Below are 27,638 nucleotides of genomic sequence, written 5' to 3'. Positions count from 1 at the left end.
GCGCATACCAAAATGATAATAAGTTTCTGCCCATTGTTGTGTAGCTCCTTAACAAACTCTGGGAAGCCTTTAAAATTCACTGGGTCGTAAGTGAAGTCCTTCCTCTGATCCATATAATCAATGTCAGCATGCTGAACATCCTGAAAGAATACAAGCATCCACGATTTAGTGCCTATGAATTTTCCTGCTAAAGGGAATCACCAAATTATCACCATTAGTATCTAAGATGAAAACCAACTCCTGTGCTGGAATCTAAATGCAGTGCTATTGGTTGTCCAAGTACATCTTTTTGAAGAGCAATTTGGAAAACAAATTGTCTCATTATCTCTCTAAGGCTCAGCCCCACCCCTGATATCAGATTAACTGCACAATTTATGACAAACCACTGGGGCTATCTAAACAAAACTCACCCTACACACAAGAGAAAGAGAGGAGGAGGATGTTTCTTCTCCCTTCTTCCTCATTTCACTATCATAATAATCCTAATAACTATTTTTGTTACCTCTACCACAGTCCATCCGTGTGTATTCTTTCCTAGTTTTATATGAAAATAGCGACACTGGAACAAAGTTTATACTGTGCCTATGTCCAGGAAATGAAGAGGGAGACAGAACAGGATTATTCTAGTTATTTTAATTCCCCCTTTCTGTCTTCTAGACGCCTCATTTCCCATTACAGCCCCCAATATAATAGAAATATTCATAATCAGCCACTCAAAGCAGAAACATTTTAGTACAACATGTACACTATGCTTCCTTCTTGAACTTTCAAGACTGGACGCCCATATGCAACTCTGAATTATTTTCAGGTCCATTTCTCAGTATTTCTTTTCACATCTTATTCCACTGTGCACCAAGAAATCCTCTTCCCCCATCCCCCAGATTACTCAGGAAGGCAATGTCTGCCTGTATGTAAGAAGAACCATACAGAGTAGAGAGGCACAGAGATGCTGGCAATCGGAAATGGCGACCCTGTTCCTTTGGCTAACTACTATAAATGGGGTTTATATCCTAACTAGGGTTGAAAATGGGATTCTGCAGTGAGTAAAGAAGACATGAGCCAGGCCTATGAGTCCACATGGGCATTCTCACTATTCTGATGGCTGGGCTTATTCTCCTCACCTCAGTTCTGCCTCTGCTGTTCCTGTCTCTCATTCCCTCTCACCTCAAGAGCCATAGTCCCTGAGGGCTGGAAGACAAGAGAGGCCAGCCAAAGACTGGAGTCACCTACCCAAATGTCTTGCACAACTCTCATTTACTATCTTTCCCTAGTCACCCTGTGTTTTTAAAATCTCATTCTTCCACCTATTCTAGTTTCTCATTTTCTTCCCAATTCCAAGGTCTACTGAAGTTCTATTTCAAATACAAAATGATCACAGTGTGCGAGAAGACAAATCCTGTCCACTGACTAGTAAACAGCCACCAAAACACCACTGTAAAACAAATGGACCTCAACCTTGTCATTTGACTTTGGGGTAAATCTACTTAAATGTGAATTCTATCACCAACAAGCTAAATGGTTACAATGAAACTACTTCCCTAATTTAGTTTCAGTTTCTTACCTGTGTCTGTGCCAAAAAAAAAAAAAACAGTTAGATTAGATTATTTGGACCTGAACCAGTTTCATGTGTATACATGCGTGCGTGCGTGCGTGTGTGTGTGTGTGTGTGTGTGTGTGTGTGTGTTACCTAACTCTTCTCTTCTTCAATGTCTTCTCAAAATATCTGTTAAAATTTATTAACTGATAAGGGGTTGGGAGATGGAAGATGGAAGACCTGCATTATGCATTACCTCACACAAAACCTGAGGATCAATTTTATACCAAGGTCTTGGAGAACTCATATCACTTTTATAGTCAATCTCTGCCATGATATTTTTGAATCAAAACAATTCAACCAAGACTATATCTAAAGTAATAAACCTATATGGAGAAGCATAAGCTAAAATCTGAGCTAAAGACAAAATTAACTTAACTCAAAATTAAGTTCTGTAAAAATGCAGTCAAGACAATAAGCATGAGAAAATTGAACTAATAAAACAATACACAGTCAGAAAACCAGGTTGCTGCCTCATCTGTATTATTAGTCTGTAAGTACCACTTCCTGCTGAAAAGAACCACAGTTCTTTGAAAACAAGTGATTGATCTGACAAATCCTCTAGTATTCTAAATGCACAAAAGTCATTTTATTACCAGAAGGGGAAAGAACTCAAAGAGGGAAAGTATGGAGAAGGTAGAGGCTGTTCCTGTTCCTCTGTGGATTTCATTTTGAAGAACTATGTTCAAGCTTACTTACATATGGGAGCTGTGCTGCACGGTTTCGATCCACAACTTTCTTCATATTGTCTAGGGTTCCATAATCATACCGGCTGAGCTGAAACCCAAGTGCCCAGTATGAAGGCAGAGTTGGCCGCCCGATGAGCTGAAATAAATATGTGGAATGAAAGTCAGTAATATTGTGTGTATGCACATGCATGGGGGGGGGGCGTTGCATGTGGCGGACAGAGGTCTATGTAGGATATCTTCCTTAATTACCCTCTCCTTTAATTTGAAGGCAAGATCTCACATTGAACTTGGAGCTCGCTAATTAGCCCCACTGTATAAGTGGCTGGCGACCACACCCCAAGGATCGTCCTGTCTCTGTCTCCCCATGGGGAGGTTACAAGTATATGCCATTGCACCCAGCTTTTTACAGAACTGCAGGGGATCTGAACACAGGTCCTCATGCTCATGCAGCAAGTCATCTTGTACCAATTAATTCATCTCACAACTCAATACTTTTTAAGATAAAGCTGTTTTATGCATTGGTTTAGGGCACAAAATATATTCAGTTTTCTGGTGTATTGATTCATTAACATTATAATGCCAGTCAACTTTTATATCTCCCTTTTAAGAGTAAGGGCACATTTTGGTATCTTTATATCCTTTCACATTTTTATAACATAAAAACTTTATAAAAAAATTTCCTTTGTGTATATAAGGTCTGTCCTATGTCTGAAATGTATCATCTCAGGCATGTCTAACTCACACGTGTGTGTTAAGTTTACATCTCTTAATGTTTGGTACATAGGATTCCCTGTCATAACCATGATTTCATGTTTACCTCTAGATATTCTTGAACAACTTCCTCAGGTGTGTTCCCCAAGAAGACATAGAAGTCCAGAATCCCCCCAATGGGGCGGTATGTGATTGCTGGAGTAGGCTGAAGGGTAACCTCTTAAAAGATTAAAATAGAAGAAAATAAAAATTAGGATTTGTTCTATTGAAATGACTACAAAATTTATAGCCATAGACACTAACTACCTGAACTTTGGTAAGGTGATTTTTAGTACCCCACATGTTGTATATAAAGAAACAAATTCTTACATACATTAGAGTTAAAATATTTGTTCAGCAACAAATGTCAATAGCAGGAAACTAGAATGGCCTAACTCCTGTGCCTTGTCCCAGGCTCTGTCTAAAGAACAACCAGCCTCACAAACGAATCCAGAATTAGTCACTGAAGCACAATAGTTACTTGAGGCTGATGGCCATTGTTACCCAAAATCAGAGCTCCTCAAAATAACTCAGCTGTCACAAATCCATTCCGTGGAAGCAACTCTAATCTCCTCTCAGACAATGAACATCAGTAAATACTGTCACAAGAATGTCACATCCCCCATCTGTTTTCGGGCCTGTGTATCTTTCCTGACACGTGTTCTCCTGCGCATGCCCATTTCACCTTGCCTGCTACTCCTGAGATTCTGTGCATGCTCATTTCACCTTGCCTTCCTGACACTTGTTCTCTACCCATGCCCATCTCACCTTGCCTGCCACTGTTAAGATGGTGTATAAGCTTCAAGTTACAATCATCCCTTTCAGTTACTCAACCCCAGAACACCTGCCTGTATAATCTTTGCATATGCAAATAAACTCTGACTTTTGCTTTCTGGTCTCTTTCTGGCAGTTTAGTTTGCAGGCCCACAAAAATTAAATCTTAGAGGGTAGAAGAAAAAAATCTCTCTGAACCTGTCATTCCTGTTCTACACTTTGTTACTGTAAATACACAGCCCAGCTAGACACTCTGAAGTACTAGCCTCAGTGAAGAAGAGTCAAAGTAAAGCAAGTCAGAGACGATATCATAAATGCCAAGTCCCATTGCTCTCCAATCACCCTCCTGAGAAGTTGTCTCCTAGCCTTGTTCTGTGTCTAGGGATAGAGGGCCTCAGAGTCTTCTGAAAGCACTCTTAGGTCATATAGGACTAATTCACACAGAGAACCTAGAGCCTTGTAGCTTTCCCATTAAGTCTTGACTCAACTCATTTTTGTGATTCCTTTTAAAACCACCTGAAACTGGACAGTCAATGTATTCTTTTTGTCTGTTCTTGGGCTGTTTGTATTCTAGAATGATCTTGGATCATCTAGACTGCTTCTCAAAACAAAACAAAAACTATAGTGAATAATTAGATCTTTCTTGCTTACTTAATCCTTAAATTATTGCAAGCCGATATGTCTATAAAAAGAGCATAAATTATGAGAAAAAGGCTTATGCAGACCTTTGGCTGTTAAATCAATGCTTATTCTCAATATCTATATTCATCTTGTATGGACATGTAAGACTGTGTGGGCTACATCTTTGAATAACACTGATCTAATCCAATGATAATCAATTAGGAGAGTTAGGCTCAATATCTTATGCCCACCGTCAACCCTGGGAGATATTTATCCATCTCTTCTTCCCCTGTAGTGACTGTACTGGAACTGCCAGTCAAGATCTCTTAATGTAGGACTAAGAAGGAGTTATGCTCTGTGGGTAGATCCTGTCTCACAGTAGATGACAGGAAGAGTTATCCTAACTCTGTAATAACAAATATTCCAGAAGAGGCCACGAGATTTGAGAGTTGAGAACTCAGGAGAGAATCCTTTGCACACAGATCCCATGGGTAACCAGGTAGGGATGTCACAGCTAGAGAGCACAGCCAACCATGTTTAAACATTGTGAAAGGGATTCATTCATTCAACCATAGTGCTATAAAAGGAGCTCTGATACATTATATGCTTGTTTGTTTAGGAATATTCCTTTGTCCTTTACCCATGGCATTGCTGTTCATCAGAAACACCCCAAAGGATAATCCACTACTATCTTCAAGGCACAGGAAGAATGTCTGTACGCCATACAAGTTATTTCCTTCCTGTAGGAAGACAATTAAAAAACAAACATTCACAATTAGTCTAAGCATCACATCATGATCAATGAAGATGTCGATGAATTTTATGAGTTCAGGTCTCTATTTAGAGGATGTTAACAAGTAAGTTGGTGCTTTCTCAAATAATGCACCGACTCTGACCATTAATCTAGTATGTATATGGAGATCTTGACTTTTGTTAAAATATGGAAAGGATATGGATTCTGAAACTATTGTTCATAGAATCTCTATTCTCAAAGAGGACTATCTGATCCTAACTTAACCTCATATGCAAGTGTTCTATTTGAATTTTAATATAAATCAGCATCCATATGGAGCTCTAAGTGGTTGAAAGTTCACACTGCCCCATGATAGAAGCTCCAGATTAGGTCATCATCACCAGTTGCTCCCTATAAGCTGTTCCTATAAGCTGCTCTCTCAACACATTTTTCCATTTGTCTAATGGATGTTTGGGTAGCATGTGTTTAAGTGAGACAGAGAAGGGATAAGACGCTCTCTCTCCTGCCTGAAAAACAGTTTACCACAGGCTCTTGATTTCAATGGGAAATCTACTGAGCATATTCTGTGTGCCATGTATTCTTCTTGATACTTTACATGTCTCAGCCATTTAATCCTCACTATAACCTGTAAGATGAGTATATAAACCCCACTTTAAGTTTCACACTCATGGACTGATCTAGCTAAGCACCTGACATTACCCTCATTTTACAGATAAGGAATTGAAGACCCAGAGCAGTAAGAACCTGCTCAGAATCACATCACTGATAAGGAGAAGATCTCAAAAGCAAAACCAAGCAGTGTCACTCCGGATTCTCCCTCTAAACTGCAATGCCATGTGACACTCAAGATTAAGGTTGTGATATTCACAGGAAAGGAACCTGAAAGCTTACATCATTGGGAGTTGTGTCCCTGGAAAACAAGGACCAGGTCTTCCAATTCATGTCATGCCGGTACTGCTGGTGCACGTGTTCACCCAGGCCATATACGTTAGCACTTGGCAGTCGGGTAGAGAGCTGCAGGAACTGGTCGGAGAAGAGGAGGGGTCCAATACTTGAGTCAAACCTAGACACAGGGCAGAAGCACAGACATGAGTGAGAAGTAGGGTGAGAAGGACACAGCCGCTTGTCCAAGGGCTCTTCACAGCTCGCTGACTCCATAGTCCCTCTCTAAGTTTTCCTCTGACATTTTCCCATAGATACCAAGAGGCAAAATATCTCCAGGCCAGGTACCATTGTGGTACAACCCTTATGTCTGTTCCTTAGACACCTTACTACATGACCAGAGCACTGTACTTAAAATGGTCATAGACATTTAGTAAGTGTTGATTGGTGCTCACGTGATTAGACAGATAGGAGAAAGGGAAAAGAAAAATGTTCAGATAGAAGAAAGTAAAAGGAAGAAAGAATTTCTCTCTCTCTCTCTCTCTCTCTCTCTCTCTCTCTCTCTCTCTCTCACACACACACACACACACACACACACACACACACACACATTTGGAACACAGTAAGGTCAGCAGCTTACACACTTCCCCTTGTCATTATCTTCCTACTCCCACCCCCCTTGATAAATTTCCAAAACTTACAGCACACGGTTATTGCTTTTTCTGGTGACTTTGATGCCAAATGGCTGTTTAGAGACCTCAACTTGGTAGTTCAAGGAAGGAGCAGCATTTCCACTGAAGGGCTGCACATGCTCATGAGGCACTTCATACCTTCCTTTGGTTAGGTCAGTCAACTGCACAGAGAGATGAATAGAAACAAAGTCCAAATGAAAACTGACTTGTCATTCAAAACTACCAGTGGCCCCTCCAGCACCAGTGCTTCCTGTGCAGATGGTCCTGGAAACTGGACACTGATCAAACTGGCATTATGTCTAAAGTCATGTGCTGGTTACACTGCCAGCTTCATATGTTTGTCTGCTGGGTATATATTAGTCTTCAGGTAGAGATACACTGTGATTATGAAGGCTGTCTCTAGAAAATTCAGAGCAGTGGTAGCACTTCGATCCCTTCTACGATTTCCACGGTATCTAGGACAAATGAGTGGAAACTGCAAGCTCATTGGTGAACTCTATGTGAATTGAGGAAGTTACCACACAGCAAGAAGGCCATCAAAGACCTTGGCAAACAACTACAACAGAGAAAGCTCCTTCCCTTGGCAAAGTGCTCTCCTCTGCAGGGATTGCAGTTATGAGGTATAAGAATACTCATGCGGTATAAGATTTGGAGAAAACAAACTACAACCTTGAAGTGGAGGCGGTTCGATGTCTGGTACTCGACTGTGAGCAGGACGTTTTCAATGTCATTTCCAAACAGGGGTGCAGAAGGCAAGTTTTTCAACTGGGCTGTGAATCCTAACATGTAGAAGAGAAAAGGCTTTCAGAGTTGGTTCTGTTAATTTTCAAATAGTGGCCACATAAAACTAAACTTTAGGTCAAATGGGGCAAACAGAAACCTTTATCTTCCAAAGAAGAGAAGATATAGATACATATCCCCTCATGGATATGCACATCTCACCTTGGACTGGATCCTAAAGATAAGTACTGTTAATACTATATCCAAAATTATACAACCCTCTTCTCTAAGATCTGAGTGAAAACACAGCCCCAAATGGCTAACTGTTATGTTCCCTGATCATCAGTCATCCCATGTGGATCAAACACCTTTATGGTCTCAGTTAGTATTCTTTCTCAGTTATGTACTCAGTACGTTACAGAGCATCTTGTTCACCGGAGTCATGTCCTCAGTTAAACAGCAAGTGAAGAGAAGGCTGAGACGTTGAAGAGTCCCACCCCTTCTTTACACTAGGAGCCTTCCCATGGTGGTGCCCACTGTCATCCTCATCCCAGAGTGCTCATTGTTATCCTCTTTGTTTAGGGGTAAGAATATTAGCTCATGAAGACTGATGTTAACTAGGTAACTTCTAAAGTATGCTTATAAATTTGTAACTGTTTCCATTTCATAAAAATTACACCAGAATAAGGTTGCAAAGAATCTTGGACATTATTGTTATTTTTATATTTCACACTTTATAAATAATAAATTTGGGAACCAAAATGGTCATGATGATTATATAAAGTCATGAAGGTGCATAAAAGTGAAGACAGACCTCTGCATACAAACTGTGGTTGTATAGCTTGGGATTTTGGTTGAACTCCTAATAGTGAGAGTGGGGGTGTCTCTGAGTCTTTTACCTGCTCTTGGGACACTTTTCCTTCTACTTGGTTGCCTTGTCCAGCTTTTATATGAGGATTTATGGCTAGTCTTATTTTAATTTGTTATGCCAAGTTCAGTTGATATCACTGGAAGGCCTGCTCTTTTCTATAGGGAAATGGAAAAGCAGTAAATCTGGGGGAGGGGATTGAGAGGAAAGGAGGCATGAGATGTATTGGATAAGAGAAGAATAAAGAAAATGAATAAATCTTTTTATACAAAAAAGAAAGAAAATACATAAATCTTTATATACAAAGAGAAAAATAAAACCAGAAACAGGACATGGTCTCTGAATTCCTGGGGCAGAGGGTGATTACTGCTTGATGCCAAAATAAGACCTAATCACTGACAAGACCTGTGCCCACCTCTGTCACATATAAAGTGTGACAACAGAGTAGTCAGTACTCTATGTGCTACTACAGGTGTCCCCTAGGATGGAGCCAAGCCTCCAGGTCTAAGGTTCTACCCTCAGCCTACCTGCATTTGTAAACACAGGATCACTCTCCATTTGGTAGCCATGATTCCTGGAATAGTAGCAAGAAACATTAGCGGCTCCCTGAGGATCCCAGCAGCAGCCACGCTGGTCACACGTGTCCTGGAACAGAGATTAGACTATTAATTCCATTTAGTGCACTACATTTTAGGAAATGCAAATTAGCCCATTTGAGATTGTGAGAGCAGCAATTCACTTTTACCAACAAGACCTGACACCAAGTGGGAGAACTTCTGCAGTTCTCCTTGCCAGCTCTCTTCTTCTGGTGTAGGAGGCAATGTATGCTTCACACACAAAAGCTGGTAAATATCTCTTAAAATCCTAAACCATGATATAGTTATATCACCAGTATCCCAAAATTATAAACGGAGCTTCATGTGTATTACCTTTGAATGAAAAACAGAAAAAGACTCTCCTCAGACACTTTCAAACCAAGCCAATCTTGATTTGACTTCATTTGTTGTTAATTTACTGCATTGCAGTGCAGGGGTGTCAGCATTTGTTTGGGATCTCTGTGTATGAACTAAATATACTCAGTACAGCAAATGCAACAGCAGAATGCAAGGTGTAAAGTCAGGACAGATCATGTCTAAGGGTGTCCCCAGGTCTATCTTGTTGGAACTTTCAGAAGGACTAGGTGGAAAGACCATACTATTTGTTTAAAGGCTTGAGGAAGAATGCTTTTAAACATATACATTACACATCTGTATTTATATTGCACATACACACACACACATACACACACACACACACACACACACACACACACACACACACACACATATATATATATAATTTCAACTCCTCCCGAGACAGAAAGTAATCTTTCCTTGACAAACCAAATGGAGTATAGTTTTGCCTTAAGGAAGATGCCTGCCTATACCGAAATTGATATGTGAGTTAAATGGAAGCTAAAATGAATACATTCTCTTTCCTAGTGCATCTAATTTTGGAGAAACATTCAGAATAAACATTAAACAGTACAAAGAAATCTCTCCTTGCATGTGCGGGCTTGGGGCTAGTGTCCTGCAGTTAATAGGCAACCATGGATGACACACCCCAGCTTAGACCACAGACACAAGGTAGCTTTGGTCTTGTTCATTCTCCTTCCCTTTCTCCATTGGAGCACCTACCAGGGAAAAGCAAGCTGTTATATCATGGAAGGGACCACATGGTGAGGAACTCAAGGCAGGGTTCTCAGTATAACAACTCCACAGAGAAGAGTCATGAAAATAACCCACATCGGTAAGCTAAAAGGATCCATGTGATCTCAGAAGACTCCTTCGCTTGTGTGTGGTTTCTGAGAATCTCAAAGATGGAGTTACCCAACCAAACCAAAGCCAGCCAGATTTTCAATTGAGAATATAGGCTTGTTCCATTAAACCATTATCTTTTGGATAATTTGCTACGTAGCAGGGGATGACTAATACATCCTGTCACAATGCCTTACAGATATGGAACTCAGAATCCACAGAGTAGAGGGTTACAGATGTGAAACCCTGCCAAGGGCTTCTTAACAACTGAGAAATCAAAGCCAAAACTTGTCCTTTTCTTTTTCCTATGAGTATCACTAGATATGTGTTAATGAAAATATGTCAATGTCTAGCAGATGTCAAGTTAAAAAATAGTGAGATATATAAATAATTACATTTAACTGAATACTAATTTTTATACTGACAACCAATACAGGTTAAGTATCCCTTATCCAAAAGGCTTAGAATAAGAATAAGAAGTGGTTTCAACTTTAGATTCCTCTTCAGACTTTTGGATTATTTATATTTACATGATAACATTTTTTGAAGATAGAACCCTCTAAACACAGGTTTTTATAGGTAAGATACATAACCTGAAGGTGCAATACTTTTTGGATCCCCCCTGCCTGTTTTTTATTTGTTTGTTTGTTTGCTTGCTTGTTTGTTTTTGCAGTGCTGGCATTAAACCTAGAACTTCCTGCATGGTAGGCAAGCACTCTACCACCCAACTAGATCCCCAGCACTTGTAAAATATGTGTAAATATTTTTTCTATGAAACAATGTTTCATTGCATGAGGATTTCCACTTGTAGCATCATGTTGGTACCCAAAACCTTGTAGTTTTTTTTTTTTTTGGAACATTCCAGATCTTAAATTTCTGAAGTAAAATGCCCAATCTGTTTGGAAAGTGAAAAAAAAAAGACATCTACATGTGGCCCATATTCCTACAGGGATAATTTTACTGTGATGTAAACTTTAATCAGAAGTTGCGGCTTTATTTCTTCCTTTCAAAGCATACTCAGATGAAACAGATTACAGATGGAAAAGGCAAAGGTGCTTGGAAGGATGTTAAGTGGGGTGACTTTATATATAACCAGAGCTTAATAATTTTTCACTAAACTGGAAAGAACAAAGATCAGAGAGGCAGAGGAACAAGAACATAAATGGCCTCTGCTGGTCGACTCTGAAACACCAGCTACTGCAGTGGAGCTGAGCAATAGTGAGCAGTGGAAGGAGAGACCAGGCAAGATTCACAGGGAATGGTCTTTGAAGGTATGGGACACCCAGGAAACAACTGCAGAGGGATGCTATGGCACCAGAACAGTGACTTGGGAGGATAAAAGCACACAGAAAGAACGTAGGCTTCAGAAACAAAACACTAAGTTCAATATGAGGATTAAAGTTTAGCAGACATTGCCCAAACAGTAACTAACACACCAGGGAGGGAAAAACCAGGATGAGGGAGGAAACCTTCAGTCCCCAGTAAGGAATGAAGGAAGAGAGAGTGGTGCATGTGCAGAAAGAAGAAATCCTTAGGGAAAGTGGTCATGTCAGCTAGCGTGTAGCTTGAATAGCTGAAGACTTCATGGTGTTGCGGCTCAGTTGGTGGAGTGCCTGTCCAGCATGCAACAGAGCCCTAGCTTCAGTCCCCGTCATCGGCATCACGTTCCAAGCACCGTTATTTAGGCTTATAATCCCAACACTAGGGTACCGAACTAGAAAAATCAGAAATTCAAGGTCATCCTCAGCTACCATGAAGTCAAGGTCACGCCATGCTGGATACATGAGACACTGCCTCAAAAAATAAACAAATAAAAAAACAAACAAAGACACAGGATTCACCAACATGAGTATTGAACATTTTTTCTTCTGTGTGGAATTAATGGGGGAAAGGACATAAAAATGAAAGGGGAACTCTTTAAGATGTGAAGGGGGAGGACACAAGAGGAAGAGGGATGAGAATATAGCAGAGGGAGTGAGTAGACAAACGCCATTACGAAGCCCTTTGCTTCAGACAGTTAATGTGCTAAAAAGAGGGAGAAAGGAAATTATACTTAAAGAAACAAGTCAGTGGAAAACCTCCCTATAGCAGATGCTTCTGAAATGTAAGCTCACAAAATCACTGAAGACAAGCAAAAGAGAAGAACAATGTGTAAACAGCAGCATTCATGTTCGATAAGGCTTCCTAAACTCAGTCCTGGGGGTACAGCCTCCCAGCTGATACGAAGCCTGCAGTCCACAAGGAAGATATCACAGGCCAGATATGGCACATACCCAAGAAAGAAGAATCAAAATATATGGAGAAAAAAAAACCACTTTAAATCACAGAATGAAATTGAGAGGCAGCACACAATGAATTGTTTTTAAGGCACACTCCTGAGTAACTAATAAAATGTAGACAAAAAATGTAAAGCCATTTTACTTTTTAACGTACTACACATATATTCAGCCCCCTGTATCCACAAGTTTTCACGTCCAAGAATTTAACAAACTTGGATCAAAATATTTTAAACAAATACATCTGTATTGAACACAGTTTATTTTCTTGTCATTATCCCCTAACACAGAACATGACAATACCTAGCACTTACATTAGAATAGGCAGCTCAAATAATCTAACCATGACTAGGAATGTAAGTCTAGTAGTATAAAGGAAGACATGTGACAGTGCTCTATGAATGGCACATCATTTATACAAGGCACTTAGCATCTGCAGGTGTTTTGTCCATGGGGTCCTGGGTAACTGGATTTAGGCTTTAGCACCAACACACAGATGACTGAACTTACAGGTGCAGAGAAATCAAATCCTGAAGCCCCTGTTTTAAAATGAAATGAGTCTCTACTCTGCCCAGCTCTTACTTGTCTTGACATTTAAGAGTGATAGAAGAGGAGAAATAAACAAGTATTCCATACTAAAAGTTGATGGGAAAGAAAAAGTAAACCTAGAGCTTAATATTATCGGGAATGACATAAAGAGGTGGAGGTGGCTCTTCCCATTGAGTCTGAATGGCCTATGACAGATTTGCTCAACAGACTGCACAATGCCGCTCCTGAGCCTAGCTTAAGAATATAAGCAGGCTTGTCCCACATCTCTTGCGGCCCTGAGTTGTCATGGAAGAAATCCAATTCCCCTGCCCAATGAAGAGACCTCTAAGAGAGTCTCTGAGACCTCATGAAGCGGGGAAAGTCCCCAAGTAGGAATATCCTCACAGTTGTTTTGGTCAAGGTGCCAGATGCATGAGTGAACTCATCTTGAATCTCTTCACCAGAATTGATCAGCCACCAGGAGAAGCCAGTAAGATACTGCAGCCAACAGCACTCAGGATAGAAGAGATCAAGTCAAATCCTGCATGTGTTTCTACCCCATAAAATCATGAGTGACAATATAAGTGTATTTTTGTGCCACTAAATTTGGAGTAGTTTGTTTCTCACCAATACATGGGAGGGCTGGGAGATGAGCCACTGCACAAGAAGTCTTACTGCGTAAAAATAAGGAATCTGAATTCCTCAAGCCACAATATAATCCAGGCATACCCACATGTATCTGTGACTCCAGTGCTGTGGGGACAGACAACAGGATTCTTGGGTATGTTGGTTACCAACCTAGTTTCAGGTTCAATGAGAGAACCTGTCTCAAGGGAATAAAGTGAGGCTGGTAAAGCAGGGCCTGGCATCCTCCTCTGGCATCCATACACATGCACCACACACAAGATTACCTAAACAGAGAAGACATGGTCTAAGGAAGCAGGTTTCAGTGCCATGTTTGTTGAAAGTGTCCACCCCAGAGTTCAGGAGCTGCCATTGTGATGATGTAAAGGGGCCCCTTAACATCAGTGATCAAAAATTGACATCTCTACCTTGTGAATGGGATCCAATGCCTTTTCTCTTCTCTCCCTGTGAGCATGTAGCAAGAGGACCTACATCAGTGTGACTATGAACTTCCCAGCATCCAGAACTATGAGAAATAAACTTCTGTTCTTTATAACTTACCCAGTCTTCAGTATTCTGCTACAGCAACACAAAATTTATTAAGACAGTAATATTTCGTCAAACCCAGAGACTGCGGACTGGGTGCTAAGCAGAGGGCTCACAGTCACCCAGCACTTTACTGAATAGCTACATCATTGAGCTAAGGAGAATAGAAGCCCAAGATACACTCCAGTCAGTGCTCTGCTGTCGTGGGCTTCACACTGAAGACACTCCTATTGTTTGTAGGGCTAGGACAACCTGATGTTGTGAGCAAAACCATGGAGCGAGTGAATCTCTCTAAAGAGAAGTGTCCCGTTTTCTAGCAGAAGCAGGAATTTTAGAAGTTAAAGTACTCAGTAATAAAGGAACTCTAATCAATCTGTACTCACCAAAACAGTCCCTGGTCATTCGTATGTACAGCAACTTTGCAAAAATTAAAAATAAACTAACAAAATCAATCTTGAGCCAGCAAGATGGCTCAACAGCTGAAAGAGCTTGCGGCCAAGCTTGAAAACCTGAGTTCAGTCCTAGGACCCACATGTTGGGAGGAGAGAACAAACTCTCACAAGCTGTCCTCTGACCTCCACATGTACACAGAAGCACATCAACACACAAACACATACACACATAAAATAAATAAATAAACCTGCAGTAAAAACAAATGAGTAAATAAATGAATAAATAAGTAAATAAATAAATAAATAGAAGTAATCTTGAATGATGGAAATATATTGACCATAGACTATTTTATGCATTATTCAACATGTGCATCTTGAGTAAGGTTTTAAAAGTTAACATGGCCACTTTCTTCCATGCCAAGGTAAGATCTGATAGCAGAATTTTATAGAAATATACCTTCTCTGCCATGTCTATATCCAGACTTTCAAGTCTCCAAATCAGACTACAGGGTATTTTCAGAGACTATTTCCCACGACCTTTGAGATTATAATTTTAAAGTTTTTAATCAATAGAGGGAAGTGGGGGGAGATAAGATATGATTTGGGAGGGGGGAACATGAGGACATCTGAAAAGAGTTGGAGAGGGAAGTAAATATGGTCAAATTATACATGTATGAAATTCTCAAAGGTTAGAGAATACATCTTTAAAGTATTCATAATCACAATTTAATGGTGTCTAATAATCACTGCTTAATTAATATGTTTATCCGAATACACATTGTCTCCCTGGCTGATAAGGATTTGAAACAGCAGGCAAAGAAATGTGACAACACTCTAGTTCTGTCCAGTCAGAGTTCCTCAAAGCAGAATCAGGCTGAGAACCCAGGCAAGAGCTCCGTTTCTCTGATGTGCTTCTGTCCTATGTCCGAACATGGTCCAAACTCAGGTCGATTTCTGGGACTTTGTAGCTCACTGTTCTTCCTAGAAACAACTAATGGCGATGAGCTGATGTTGTGTAAATCCAGAGTAATTTTTAGGCGGAGGCTCGTAATCATATCAGCAAATCATGCTATCTTTGTTAGTAAGTCATAAAACATGATCACTTAAATACATTGATAAGAAACTGGAATGTGGAAAAGGATGTCATAAGCCAAATTCAGAATTGATAAGTAACTTGCAAAGTGTGTATTCTGTAAAATATAACAACACTTCTGAATATTAAAAGTTAGCCTTTCTAATATATAGGGATTATCATTGCTGCTTATGGAAAATCCATGTCAACTGCATTCAGATTAAACATCTCTCATAGGAATTTAGAGTATGGAAGCTTGTGCTAAGTATGGAAATTTGTTCTCCCATATAATCACAAGAACTCTAACCCTGAAAAATTAAAGTGTTTAAATTTATTACTTAATATCTTTTCCCTGAGCTAAATATCTGGACTTGAGCTAAACATTTCTGTTCCCTGCCATAAATAAAATCTGGAACTGTATCAAGAAGGAGGGGAATTGTGCCCTGCCTTATAAATGATGGACTTGAAATCCATGTCAACGGCTGTCTCTTAAATCTGATCTGCAGTTCAGCCCTGGCTAAAGAGCTCAGTCCAGGGGGTGGGGGGGTACAGCCTCCCAGCTGATACGAAGCCTGCAGTCCACAAGGAAGATATCACAGGCCAGATATGGCACATACCCAAGAAAGAAGAATCAAAATATGTGGAGAAAAAAAAAAACACTTTAAATCACAGAATGAAATTGAGAGGCAGCACACAATGAATTGTTTTTAAGGCACACTCCTGAGTAACTCAACAGCTAAAAGAGCTTGCGGCCAAGCCTGAAAACCTGAGTTCAGTCCTAGGACCCACATGTTGGGAGGAAAGAACAAACTCTCACAAGCTGTCCTCTGACCTCCACATGTACACAGAAGCACATCAACACACAAACACATACACACATAAAATAAATAAATAAACCTGCAATGTAAATAAATAAATAAGTGAGTAAATAAATAAATAGATAGATAGATGATTGATAGATAGATAGATAAATAGATAGATAGATAGATAGATAGATAGATAGATAGATAGATAGATAGATAGAAGCAATCTTGAATGATGGAAATCCATGTCAATGGCTGTCTCTTAAATCTGCACGTGGATTACAAAGGTATAAGAGAGTTAAACAATCTGCAATAATAGAACAAAATATTTGAACTTGACCTCATACACAGACTGAACTGATAAAAGTAACAGTGTTGGGTATGTGCAGGGACCAGTTTTAGTGCGTGTGTAAGCAGACTAAGAGGAGAAAATGCATTCAGAAGAGATTCAAGGAGGTCCCTGGAGTGATGGAGGTCTAGCAGTGATGCTGGGAATGGAAATGCAGTGCTAAAGGAATGTAGCCATAAAGGAATTAGCCATCATGACATTCTCCTAATCTCATAGATCAGTGTCTTGCTCAGCCATCATCCGAGAAGCTTCCTCCTTCAGTAGATGGGAATAAATGCAGAGACCCACAGCTGGACAAGGTTCAGAGAATGAGAGACCTTGGAACACTCAGTCCTCATTGCGATGCCCCCATCAATTCCCTCCCCTCACAGCTCAGGGAACCCTGAGAAAGAGAAAGCAGAAAGAGCGTAAGAGCCAGAGGGAATGCACAACACCAAGAAAACAAGGCCTTCTAAACACAGCAGGACCAATGCAGCTATGAACTCACAGCGACTGTGGCAGCATGCCCAGGGCCTGCACAGGTCTAGACCTGATAGGGTCCCACTGTTGAGAGGGGAAGTGGACACATACCCCCATCCCCAACTCAGAGCTGTTTCCAGTTGATAACCACTCACAAATGAAAAATTAGTTTTCTCCAATGGAGTCTCACTGGTTATACAAACTAGTCTTAAGGGCAAGGCTCCATTCCCAGCAATAGATGGCCAACACAAAAAGAACTCAGTGGCATTTTAGAGATTCTTTGTCTCAAAATGCTTTGGGGAGGGGGGAGCTTTTTTCCTTGCATATATGTTACAGTTTCTAGTTTAGTGCTTTTATGAGATTTCTACGTAGGTGAATGTGTATGTCTCTGTATCTACATGTGTTTTTAAGCTTCTTCATTCCTCCTTTGTTGTTTGTTTGTTTGTTTGTTTGTTTTGTCCTATTCTGTTTCTTTGCTCTTATTTTTTTCATTTTATTTTATTATTTTTAGATACCTGTTTATATCATAATAAGATAGAGAAAGAAATGATGTGGATTTGTGTTGGTAGGAAAGTGTGAAGAATCTGGGAGGAATTGGGGGAGAGTAAGCTATAATCAGAATATACCATATTAAAAAACTTATTTTCAATAAAAAATATCCTAACCCAAAAAAAAAAGTTAAACTGTAGGAAAAAGAATACATTATGAAATTCTCAAAGAATAAATAACTTTTTAAAAAAAGAATCTAAGAGCCTAATCTGTTCAAAAATAAATTGTAAAATAGGTATATATTGTATACATGTGTATACATGTAACAAAATCAGTAAGAAGTAAAAAACAAAATAAATTTTAAAAATTCTCCTAACGGGACTCAGAGTTGTCTCCAATCCTAGACACAGATACCCACCACCACCACCCCCACTAAGAGCAAGAAACAAGACCTGGTGTGGTAGTGCACACCTCAATCCCAGCACTCAGGAGGCAGAGGTAGGCAGATCTCTGTGAGTTCGAGGCCAACCTAGTCTACAAAGCTAGCTCCAGGACAACTAGGCCTACACAGACAAACTCTGTCTCAAAAAAACGAAACAATTAATAATGATAATAATAATAATAATAATAATAATAATAATAAATAACAATAAGGTTAAATAACTAGTAAGAAATAAGGGGCTGGGGAGATGTCTGAGTGGTTAACACACTTGTGCTTTTGCAGAGGACTCAGTTTCTCAGTCCCCAGCACCCACATGACAGCTAACAACCATCTTCAACTCCAGTTCCAGGGGCTCTAACACTGCTTAGGACCTCTCAGGGCATCAGGCATGCACATGATGCACACACATCTGTGCACTATACACATAAAATAAATCTTAGGAACACATTTTTAGAAAGAACAAGAAATAATTCTATCTACAACCAAAGTCACCTTCAAAGACATTTATATTGTCAGTTTTCTTGTTATCCTAAGACAGAGGAGATGGGAGGGAAAAAATAAACAGCAACAGCCTCAGCAATGCAACCTTCCACTTAGTCTGTCTTCTGGGTTCATCACCCCATCCTACCCACCTCTATACAACCTTTTAAGATACACAACACATAAACCATCCATACATTCAGCCCCTCAGCAATAACCTAGACCACTAGATCAACATACAGTGCACAGGTCACATAGCAACTGTAACACATAAGCTTAGATACCTCTCCTATGAGAAAACAGACAATTTAAAATGACAGTATTTCCCTCCAACTGGGCAAAAGAGAAGCAAGACAATAGATGAACATAAAGATCACATGGTTATTCGGATGGGCGCATCATGTTAGAAAATCTAATAGCCCCCTTTCTGAACCACACCTTGACTGCAAAGAATTATAATAGTGTATTAAAACAGCAGTATGCAAACATTACTGTGGCAGTGATGACATTTGAAGTTCAGCAATATCCTGTAACAAGATGAAATACTGTAAGGATAGCATAGTTAAGAAATGGCCTGCTTCTGGGAGCTGCCTAATAATTCATTTCCTAGAATAAGGTGACACTAACAAATTCTTTGATTTGAATCAACTTTCTACAAACCCAGTGCAAAAAAAAAAAATATGTTGCATTGGTAAAACACATCTAGACCATAGCTGTCCATTCCACAATAAAGCACAGACAGACAGTCCTCAGGAGTCATCGATGTACCTTGGAGTCTTAGCAGTCTTCCCAGACACTCTTCCCCTCTCTGCACTATTCAGAATGGTTCAGCTCAACAACCTAGCTCCCCACCCCACTCAGTGCAGCTTTGATGACTTTCTCACTTATCTTCAGTTTCAGCCCCATACCCAAGGTGCTTTTCTTTCATTCTCCCTTCTGTGTTCTTTTACCTTTCTCTGAATCTCTCATTCTCTCCTTCCCTTTTTTGTCCCTATTATCTTTATCTACCTTTCCTCAGCCCCAGTGGCTGTTGCTAGCTATAACATATCACACTCAAACACCTTTCCCTTCTGACTTCTGAGTTCTGCTATTTCGTCCAAGACCTCCTCTTCTCTTTTTCTCATATTCTCTTCCAGCATTCTGATCAATCATGCTGATCTCCTTGCCTCTCCACCAACAGATCCCAGCCATGTTCCTGTTTACACAGTCTATGTAACAATAAAGAGCTCCTGGAAAGGGGGGATAAATATCTATCAAATGTCGGGCCATAAAACACCATACATAAGGGTATTTGGACATGATTTCTTGTTGAGATTTCATTTATCAGGTACCTTCATGTTTTTAGTTATTTACTTTTGCCTACTGCCTGAGATAAGCAAAGGGACAGTTGGGATACCTCTCTCTCCCATGACCTGCCCACCCCTATTGCACCCCATCCTCTCATTAACAGTAATCCACTAGGGCCCGGGAGTGGGGGCAGTGACTTTCTAGAACATCACAGATCACTCCAGGACTGGGAGAACAAAGTAGCTGCCACATGTGTCCAAGAAACACGTGCCACAAGCATCCACTGTGCGTTTGATGCTAATCTGTTGTTGCACTTGAGTGGACTTCACTCAGAAGGTTGGACTCTGTTTTCATTTAGATAGCATTCTGATTCTCAAAATGTAAATGGCAGGTCATTTTTATTTATTATCATGATACTCTCAAATGTGCATAAGCTAATGATATAGAAATGCTGGACTAAAGTGCCATGTCCTTGCAAGCTCTTTACTCTGACATCAATTACCTTCTTCCTTCCAAAGTTCAACTCTTGAGACTTTGTCCTTACGTTAAATCATGCTTTGTGCACATGCACGACTTTTTTATTGTAGTTCATAGATAACCTTTTGAGATGACAGAATGCTGGCACGAAGAGAGGCAGTGAAAGAGTTGAGGACTGCAAACAGGAGGAGCCACGTGAAAAAAGATAAACACACTTTCACTAAGTCTAAAACCTTACATGGAACATACTTACCCTAAAAACATGGCCATTGTTTATCTGAAATTCTGATACAACTTGCTGAGCCTGGCAAACCCAAGGGTGTATTCTAGCTCTTCTTCCCTTGAGGCTACATGACCATACAAACATGAATGCAGTTTAATTTATGTGAGCTACTAATACCGCCATACACACAGCTTTCATGAAATGGGAAAAAAGAAAACAAGAGGAAGAAGAGGAGGAGAGAAAGGAGGAGGAGAAAGAGAAGGAGGCGAACAAAGAGAGGGAATGAGAGGAAAGGAAGAGAAGAAACTGCAGTGTGTTGTGAATTCTTAGGTGAAAACAAGACACACAGCACAAACCTTATCAGGTAACTTGTCAGGTATGCAACTTATCCGTTCCAGTTCACTTAGCACTGGGCAACTGGGCGGGTTAAGAGTGGTTCTTGTGGTTGTAGGATCGGGAGTGGCAGTTGTGTCAGGATCTAGGATTGTCATATCACAAAAGTAGACATAAAATGGTTAGAATTATGACCACAGGCATTCAACAGGACCAGGTTTCTCAGCAGTTCCAACCCTATTAATTCTTCTACTGACTGAGCTCTAGTTCCATGTGTTTAAAGTTCTTCATTTTTACTTTATAACACCTTATTTTGTTCTTGCTAACTGTATTTATCTCTGTGCGTACCAACATCATCTCCTTCTTTGCTGGAGTTCCCCTGAAACATGGTACATACAAGAGAAAGTCCTCAGTCAGTAGAAGCTTGTAAAACTGGACACCAACTTGATTTTAGGCTACGTCAGTAAACCATATCCTGTCGGTCAAATTAGGTCAAAACCTGCCTCTGTAAATGAAGTATCGCGGGAACACAAATATGCTCATTTATTGATAGCTACTTCGTGCTGCGATGGTAATAGTACACATGATAACAGAAACCATATGAGTCAGTCAATCTAAAGACTGATTGAAGGTCAAAGGACAGCCCAAACAAGTCAGTTCTCTCTTTCCATCATGTGAGTTCCAGAGATCATTCTCAGATCATCAGGTTTGGCAGCAAGTACCTTTTGCTACTGAACCATCGTTGGGGGAATACTAATTCTCTGGCCCTTATAGAAGAGTCTGCCGACCCCTGCAGGAGCTATACACAGAAAAGTACAGTAAACATGCTTGCTGTCTTAAGCACAGCAACTTCAATTCTGTTTTCTGGGGCAATCTCTAGTCCCTTAGAACACCTCTGAGTGGTGGCATTCTTTTGTAATTATAAACTCCCAAGTGACAAAACACTTAAAGGAATCCACAAGTCTAGAAACTACCCCAGGGCTCAAAACTTTGATTTCTAATGTAAAGATCAGTAAAACAGAAAGGGCATTCTTACTGCACTCTGACATAGGGAAGAAGCTTTATTTACAGTGCTATCTTAATAAACAATGACATTATAACAAGAAAATGCTATTTCTAGTTGTTTTTCTTTGCACTGGGGTTCCAGTTCAAAAAAACCGATGTATTAAACAAATTGTGTTTGGACAGGCTTCTGCATAAGGCTTTAGCTCCCCCTTCAGGATCATGGAACTTTAAAAGTTAAATGACCTTTAAGAGTCTAATCTTACTTTCTGAAAAAGAAAAAATTGATGTAGCTGGGGATTGAGTAAAATGGACAAAAACTGGTTTGGCTGCAATCACAAGCTGGCCCTTCGCTGCCTGGTTCCCACAGAAGCGATTCCTGTGTGAGGCAGATAGGAAAGCCTGGATCATTCAGCACACTTTAGCCAACCTTTTGAGATATATCAGCTCAAAAAATTTTTGATAAAAATAACATGAGTAGGTTTTTAAGAACCAATTTTGGGCCTTAAATAGTTGAATTGATATATAGCAAATTATATGCACATTATTTCCTTTTACATAGCATGTTGTCCAATATCAATATTAACAGAATTATAATCATTTTATTATATTCAGCTAATACAAATGTTAAGTCAAGTGTAGAGCTGGATCCAGTGCACTAGTTAAATGTGGAAATGGAGGTTTCAGAATTTAAGCCTACTATCTATTGACCTGCCATGGTTTGTAGATATTCAGTAAGATACGTACAGTCTGCACACATTCACATCCACATTCTTACATACACGAAGCAATATAAAAGTGTGACTTCTCTACCGTCCGTGGTGAGTTTGCTCTGATATGGGAGAGACTGGGGGTCACTCGTTACCATTTGATTGTGTGGAAGTGGCTAAGAGCACGATCAGAACCACAGCGACGATGAACAACACAAGCAGCAGGACAATGAGAATCAGTTCCAACTTGCTGAACTTTTTAAACCTTTGTCTCGCCATCTGAAAAGAGAGAGGGAAGTTTTGAATTTAAAATGTGTTTAATTATTAGCTAGTACATTTTTAATCCCAAAGCTCAAATGTATATAAAGCCTTCCACCACCTAAATTTTCAGGGAAAAAAAAAAAACAAACAAAAAAAAAAACAGTTCCTGACCAACTTCATTTTACCATCATTCCTAGTCAGTTGTTGCCCTGATCCTGCATTGTTATGAGGCCAATCTCAAACTTCATCCATCTTAATCTGAAAATATTACAATTTATTTTCAAAACACAAGAAACTTTCCAAACAACTAGCAAAAACACTATTATGGCACCTATATATTTTTACAGCAATTCCTTATCGTTACCAAATGCCTAACCAATGCTGAAATTCGCTGTTTATAAACTTCTCAAATGACTTTTGTAATTTTTTAAACAAATTTTTATAAACGTTGGGTCTCACGAAGATGAAAGTAGGATGTACATCTTGTCATTAGTTTATATCTCAGTCACTTTTAATCAAAAGGGCCCATTCCATAGACATTCCACATAGCTTGGATGTCATTAACTGCATTCTCATCAAGCTAGCATGTTTATCTTATATTTAAGGTTAATTAATAGGATCCAAAATTTTCTCAGATTTATTTTTAATGGTTTTAGCAGCAAAGGAGCATAGATGGCAAAGCATCTTCATCAGGAAACATAAAATCCTGTTTTCTTTCTTGTGGTATGAGCAGCCACAGGCATTTCCAAGATGTGTTATCCCATTAGGAATTACGAAGTGGGGTACTGTGATTCTTTAGTCTTTTGTTAGAAGAAATATTTCTATAGACAGAAACGTTACTTTATCTACTCCTTGCTTCAGAAGCATGCGGTTCCCAAAGGGATGATGAGTTCAATGCTTAACTCCTTTATTTGCTGCTTGTCAAAATATTTGTTTCCCTGGTATCTTTCAAAGGAGACTGAATTTAATATTTCTAATCATTTTCATAAGTTGGTGGATTTCAACACACTCAATGCTTACGAATCCATTGATAACATTAATTCTCATGTCTTCCCATCTTTGTCCAGAAGGGGGCCTCTTTAACCTGGTATAACCCTAAGAATCTTTTGTAGTATTCTTCCTTTCTGGCACAATATGACATCCCTGGTTCCTCTTGCACTTTCTCTACCGTGGTCTGTACTTACATATCAACGAGTAGCCTCTATTCTTTCTAATGGGTGTAATATTAGGAACAATAGTGAAGATGAGAGCTGATGGAATTCAAACTTAAGAATTTAGAATTCTAGTGCTCCATGCATCAGCTTAGGTAGTGGTCAATTTCTAAGGGGTCATCCAATGGGTCCTTGAGGATTTGCTATTTTATTTTATTTTATTTTATTTTTTATTTATTTTATTTTCTATGTTTTGCTTGCATGCATGTATGTGCACCATGTATGTGCCTGGTACCTGGAAAAGTCAGAAAAGAGTTGCAGAGGCCCTAGAACTGGAGTTACAGATAATTGGTTGTAAGCCACCAAATGGGTGCTGGGAATCTAACCCAGGTTCTCTGTAAGAACAACATTTGCTCTTAACTGCTGAGCCATATCTCCAGCCCCAGGAAATTTTATTTTAAAAATACAGAAATTACACATTTACTTCTTGCTATGATTTGACTATCAATACATCCTTCTGAAATCCTATGACGCGACCTAACATCCAATGTGGTGGTAATAAGAGATGGCATCTTTGAGGAGTTGATTGTCATGAGGGATTTGGGTGAAGGAAGCACTGTTGCACATTATGAAGTCCTGTTCTTATCGGCATGCTCTGATATGACCTTCTTAACTTCTGTTTTATGGCCTTATGGTCTGAGACCCACACACACAGTAAAGAGGACCCATGAGCATCGGTCTTGCTCACTCAAAGCCACCTTCCTCCTCCTCACCCCTCCCACTACTTTTCTGGCCGGCTTATAAACTATGCGCTATTTACTCAAAGAGAGTATGTCCTACCTTTCTCCCTCCCTCCACTACCTTGATATATAACAGAAATTTAGTTCCTGTGTTGTCATTCTCTACTCTACCTGTCAGTGTGCACTCATATACCCTCTCCTCCGTCAGAATTACTCAGTTCTTTGCTCAGAGATTAGATGACAAGAGGATTTACTTCTCATATACTGGTGAGAGAGCACAGTGAGTGTAATTGACTCTTACTATACAAAAGGAAGCAGAGCTGACAAGGACCACCTTGTGGTTTTCTACAATGAAGTGCCCTATCTCTACTGTTCCCAGCTACTATCTATAATATCTCATGTTAGCAAAAGCTTTCTAAGGAATTCCTTAATAGTTGTCTTTCTTGTAAAATTCCACAAAGGTTAATAATATTTCATGCTTACTATAATTAAATTAACTAATAAGGCAAAAGGTGATCATATGTTCACTGTAGGAGAAGGGGTATTAGAATGACATTCCCAGTGACCAGGGCTCTTTCTCTTTGGTGACTGCTTACAGCTGTGATGTGGAGGATTGTTCTTTATTCTATTATTTTAAACACTATGTCAGATGCTATAAAAGAACACCTCCACATCTGGTCAAACTGTACACACATGGGCTCCATAGTATCTTGGCAAAAATTTAAAGTTAGACCCATAACCCAGGAGTTCCATTTGTGGCAATTTATCCCATCAACGTAATTGTGTATCTGAGAATCAATGTATATACAGATGGTTTTTGATCATGAGGACAACGTATCTGTCTAGAATGAGGGCACTGAGTACATGAGACAAACTCAAATTCAGTGTTATGTAAAAGCATGTTTATGTAAAAGTTTTAAGTCCACAAATCCTATGACATTCTTCTTTCCTGACCCTTTGAAGCTGGGCTGCACTTACTCTAACAGAATATGATGAAAGCCTAACTTGCAAGACCAGGTTACAAATGGAATTGTAACTTCTTTATGCTCTGTCGCTTGGATCATAGCCTAAAGAAACCGGCTGCCATATAAAATACTGAAAGAGACCTACAGAGATTTCAGATAGCCTACACAGAACAGAGGCCTTCTGCCTTGAATCACATTAAAAGTGGCCCCTCCATCCCAAGCAACATACTTCACTTGACTACTGATGAGGTTCATAACTCATCTTGAACCTCATGAGTGACCCTCAACCATATTTCTCACCTGGAGAAGCTAGGAGACAATAATTTTTGATCTTTTAAGCAGAAAATTTTGGAGTAATTTGTTACCTAACAATACATAATCAATGCAGATAGATAAATGTGACCTTTAAATAAGGTCCCATTGGCATTTTTTGAGTCTTCCTGATTCTTGGCAAACACCTCTTTTGTTTCATGTGTTCAAATGTAGTAACTGCTCTAAAGAAAGAACCATAATATGTATTTTCCAGATATTACAGCAGAAATACTTCCTTAAGCCCTAAAAGAGGAGGGGAGAATTACCTTTCCAGTATTACCTGATTGACTTTTGTTTTATTTTCTGCCTTAGTGGGGCCTCGAAGGTGATACGCACTTACTCCATTAGTAATGCAATCCAAGGAAAACCAAGATTAGGCAAGACACCATAAAATAAGGCGGAGGAGAGGAAATGAATACCATGGGACAATAAAGAAGTGGGAGCGGCCAAGATGCTGAGCGGGGCTGTACTGGGGAATGAGAGAAGACCCTGTGAGGATGGCAGAAGATGCTAAGAGGATGAGAACAAAGAGAATGTTGCTGTCTCAGAGATTCAGCAAAAAAGGGGGGGCGGTATTTTATAAAGGGATACAAAAAGAAAATCCTCTCCAATGTTTGTCCGTACAAATCAGAATATTAATTTGATGAGCCAAGAACACACACTTGGCTTCTGTGGGAAGAGGTGATGTCACTTGGAAATCACTGGTAGCTGAAGCTATTCAGGAAGAGACCCAAAGCGATGGTCCAGTGTTCACGAAGGTCTCTTGGGTTGCTGTGGCAGGAAGAGGCATCTTCAAAAAGAGAAGACAGGGACGAGCCAGGGGAACACTGTTGCCACACAGATGATGACACATCCCTTCATCAGAACGGCCTGGCAACGAAGACGCACCTGAACCAAAGGAACAAGGCTAGGAAGATTGGAAATTAAATGTGTTAGAAGGGGAATTCTGAAACCTTCGAGCGATAAAATTTTCAAGTGAAGTTCTATCAGACTCTCTGAGGACTCGGGTTGGCAAAGGGGGAGGGGGACAGGGCGCAGGACACGGTGGGGGGAGGACTTCACCTGAAAATCGTGAACTGAGGAAAGAATAACAGATTTTCCGAGGCTTCGTAAAAATTATAAAGCCAGTTCAGTTTTTAGAATAAAAGCAGGCTGGAAGTCAGGCTACAGATAGAGGAAGCAAAGCTAAACAGCGTCCATGGCATCTCTTCCGTGCCATGATCAAGGAAATGATACACAATTAAGAACTGGAACAGTAGAGAAGTTTGTCCCAAGTGTCCTGAACATCTTCTGACTCTGAAAATAAAGGCAGAGCCTAAAGGAGAGGAGAAGAGGAAGAAAAGAGCGAAAGAGCGAAGAGTGAGAACGAAAGGGTGGGTGTATTCTAACCACTGAAGAAATGAGACGCAGAAGCGGGAATAACTGAAGACGGTCTATGGAAAGAAAAGCCATGAAGACGGGTTCAACTGGAGGAGAATAGGAATTATCAAGAGACTGGGGAAACGACGCTAGTGCACGATGAACATTCATATGAAGGGATGGATACGAGAAAACCAGAGGGGAACAGGAAGTTTCCA

General features: G+C 39.9%; 1 protein-coding gene across 2 annotated transcripts in view; it reads right to left on the bottom strand.

Annotated features, from left to right (window-relative positions):
- The window catches only part of Mgam (maltase-glucoamylase), a 142,134-nt gene extending 119,223 nt beyond the window's left edge, over positions 1-22,911 (bottom strand). For both annotated transcript variants that reach the window (XM_059256576.1, XM_059256577.1), the window contains exons 1-10: positions 22,788-22,911; positions 20,944-21,065; positions 8,872-8,989; positions 7,426-7,535; positions 6,766-6,917; positions 6,074-6,245; positions 5,069-5,168; positions 3,101-3,213; positions 2,294-2,419; positions 9-140 (exon numbers count right to left, since the gene is read on the bottom strand). In XM_059256576.1, coding sequence (XP_059112559.1) covers positions 9-140; positions 2,294-2,419; positions 3,101-3,213; positions 5,069-5,168; positions 6,074-6,245; positions 6,766-6,917; positions 7,426-7,535; positions 8,872-8,989; positions 20,944-21,065; positions 22,788-22,911 — 1,269 coding nt within the window. The remainder of the gene's footprint in view (positions 1-8; positions 141-2,293; positions 2,420-3,100; positions 3,214-5,068; positions 5,169-6,073; positions 6,246-6,765; positions 6,918-7,425; positions 7,536-8,871; positions 8,990-20,943; positions 21,066-22,787) is intronic.
- Positions 22,912-27,638: the final 4,727 nt, after the last annotated feature.

This window comes from Peromyscus eremicus, chromosome 3, assembly GCF_949786415.1.
Source record: "Peromyscus eremicus chromosome 3, PerEre_H2_v1, whole genome shotgun sequence".
In the NCBI taxonomy this organism is placed as follows: domain Eukaryota; kingdom Metazoa; phylum Chordata; class Mammalia; order Rodentia; family Cricetidae; genus Peromyscus; species Peromyscus eremicus.
Note: the sequence above shows the minus strand (reverse complement) of the source record. Positions and strands in the feature narration are given on the sequence as shown.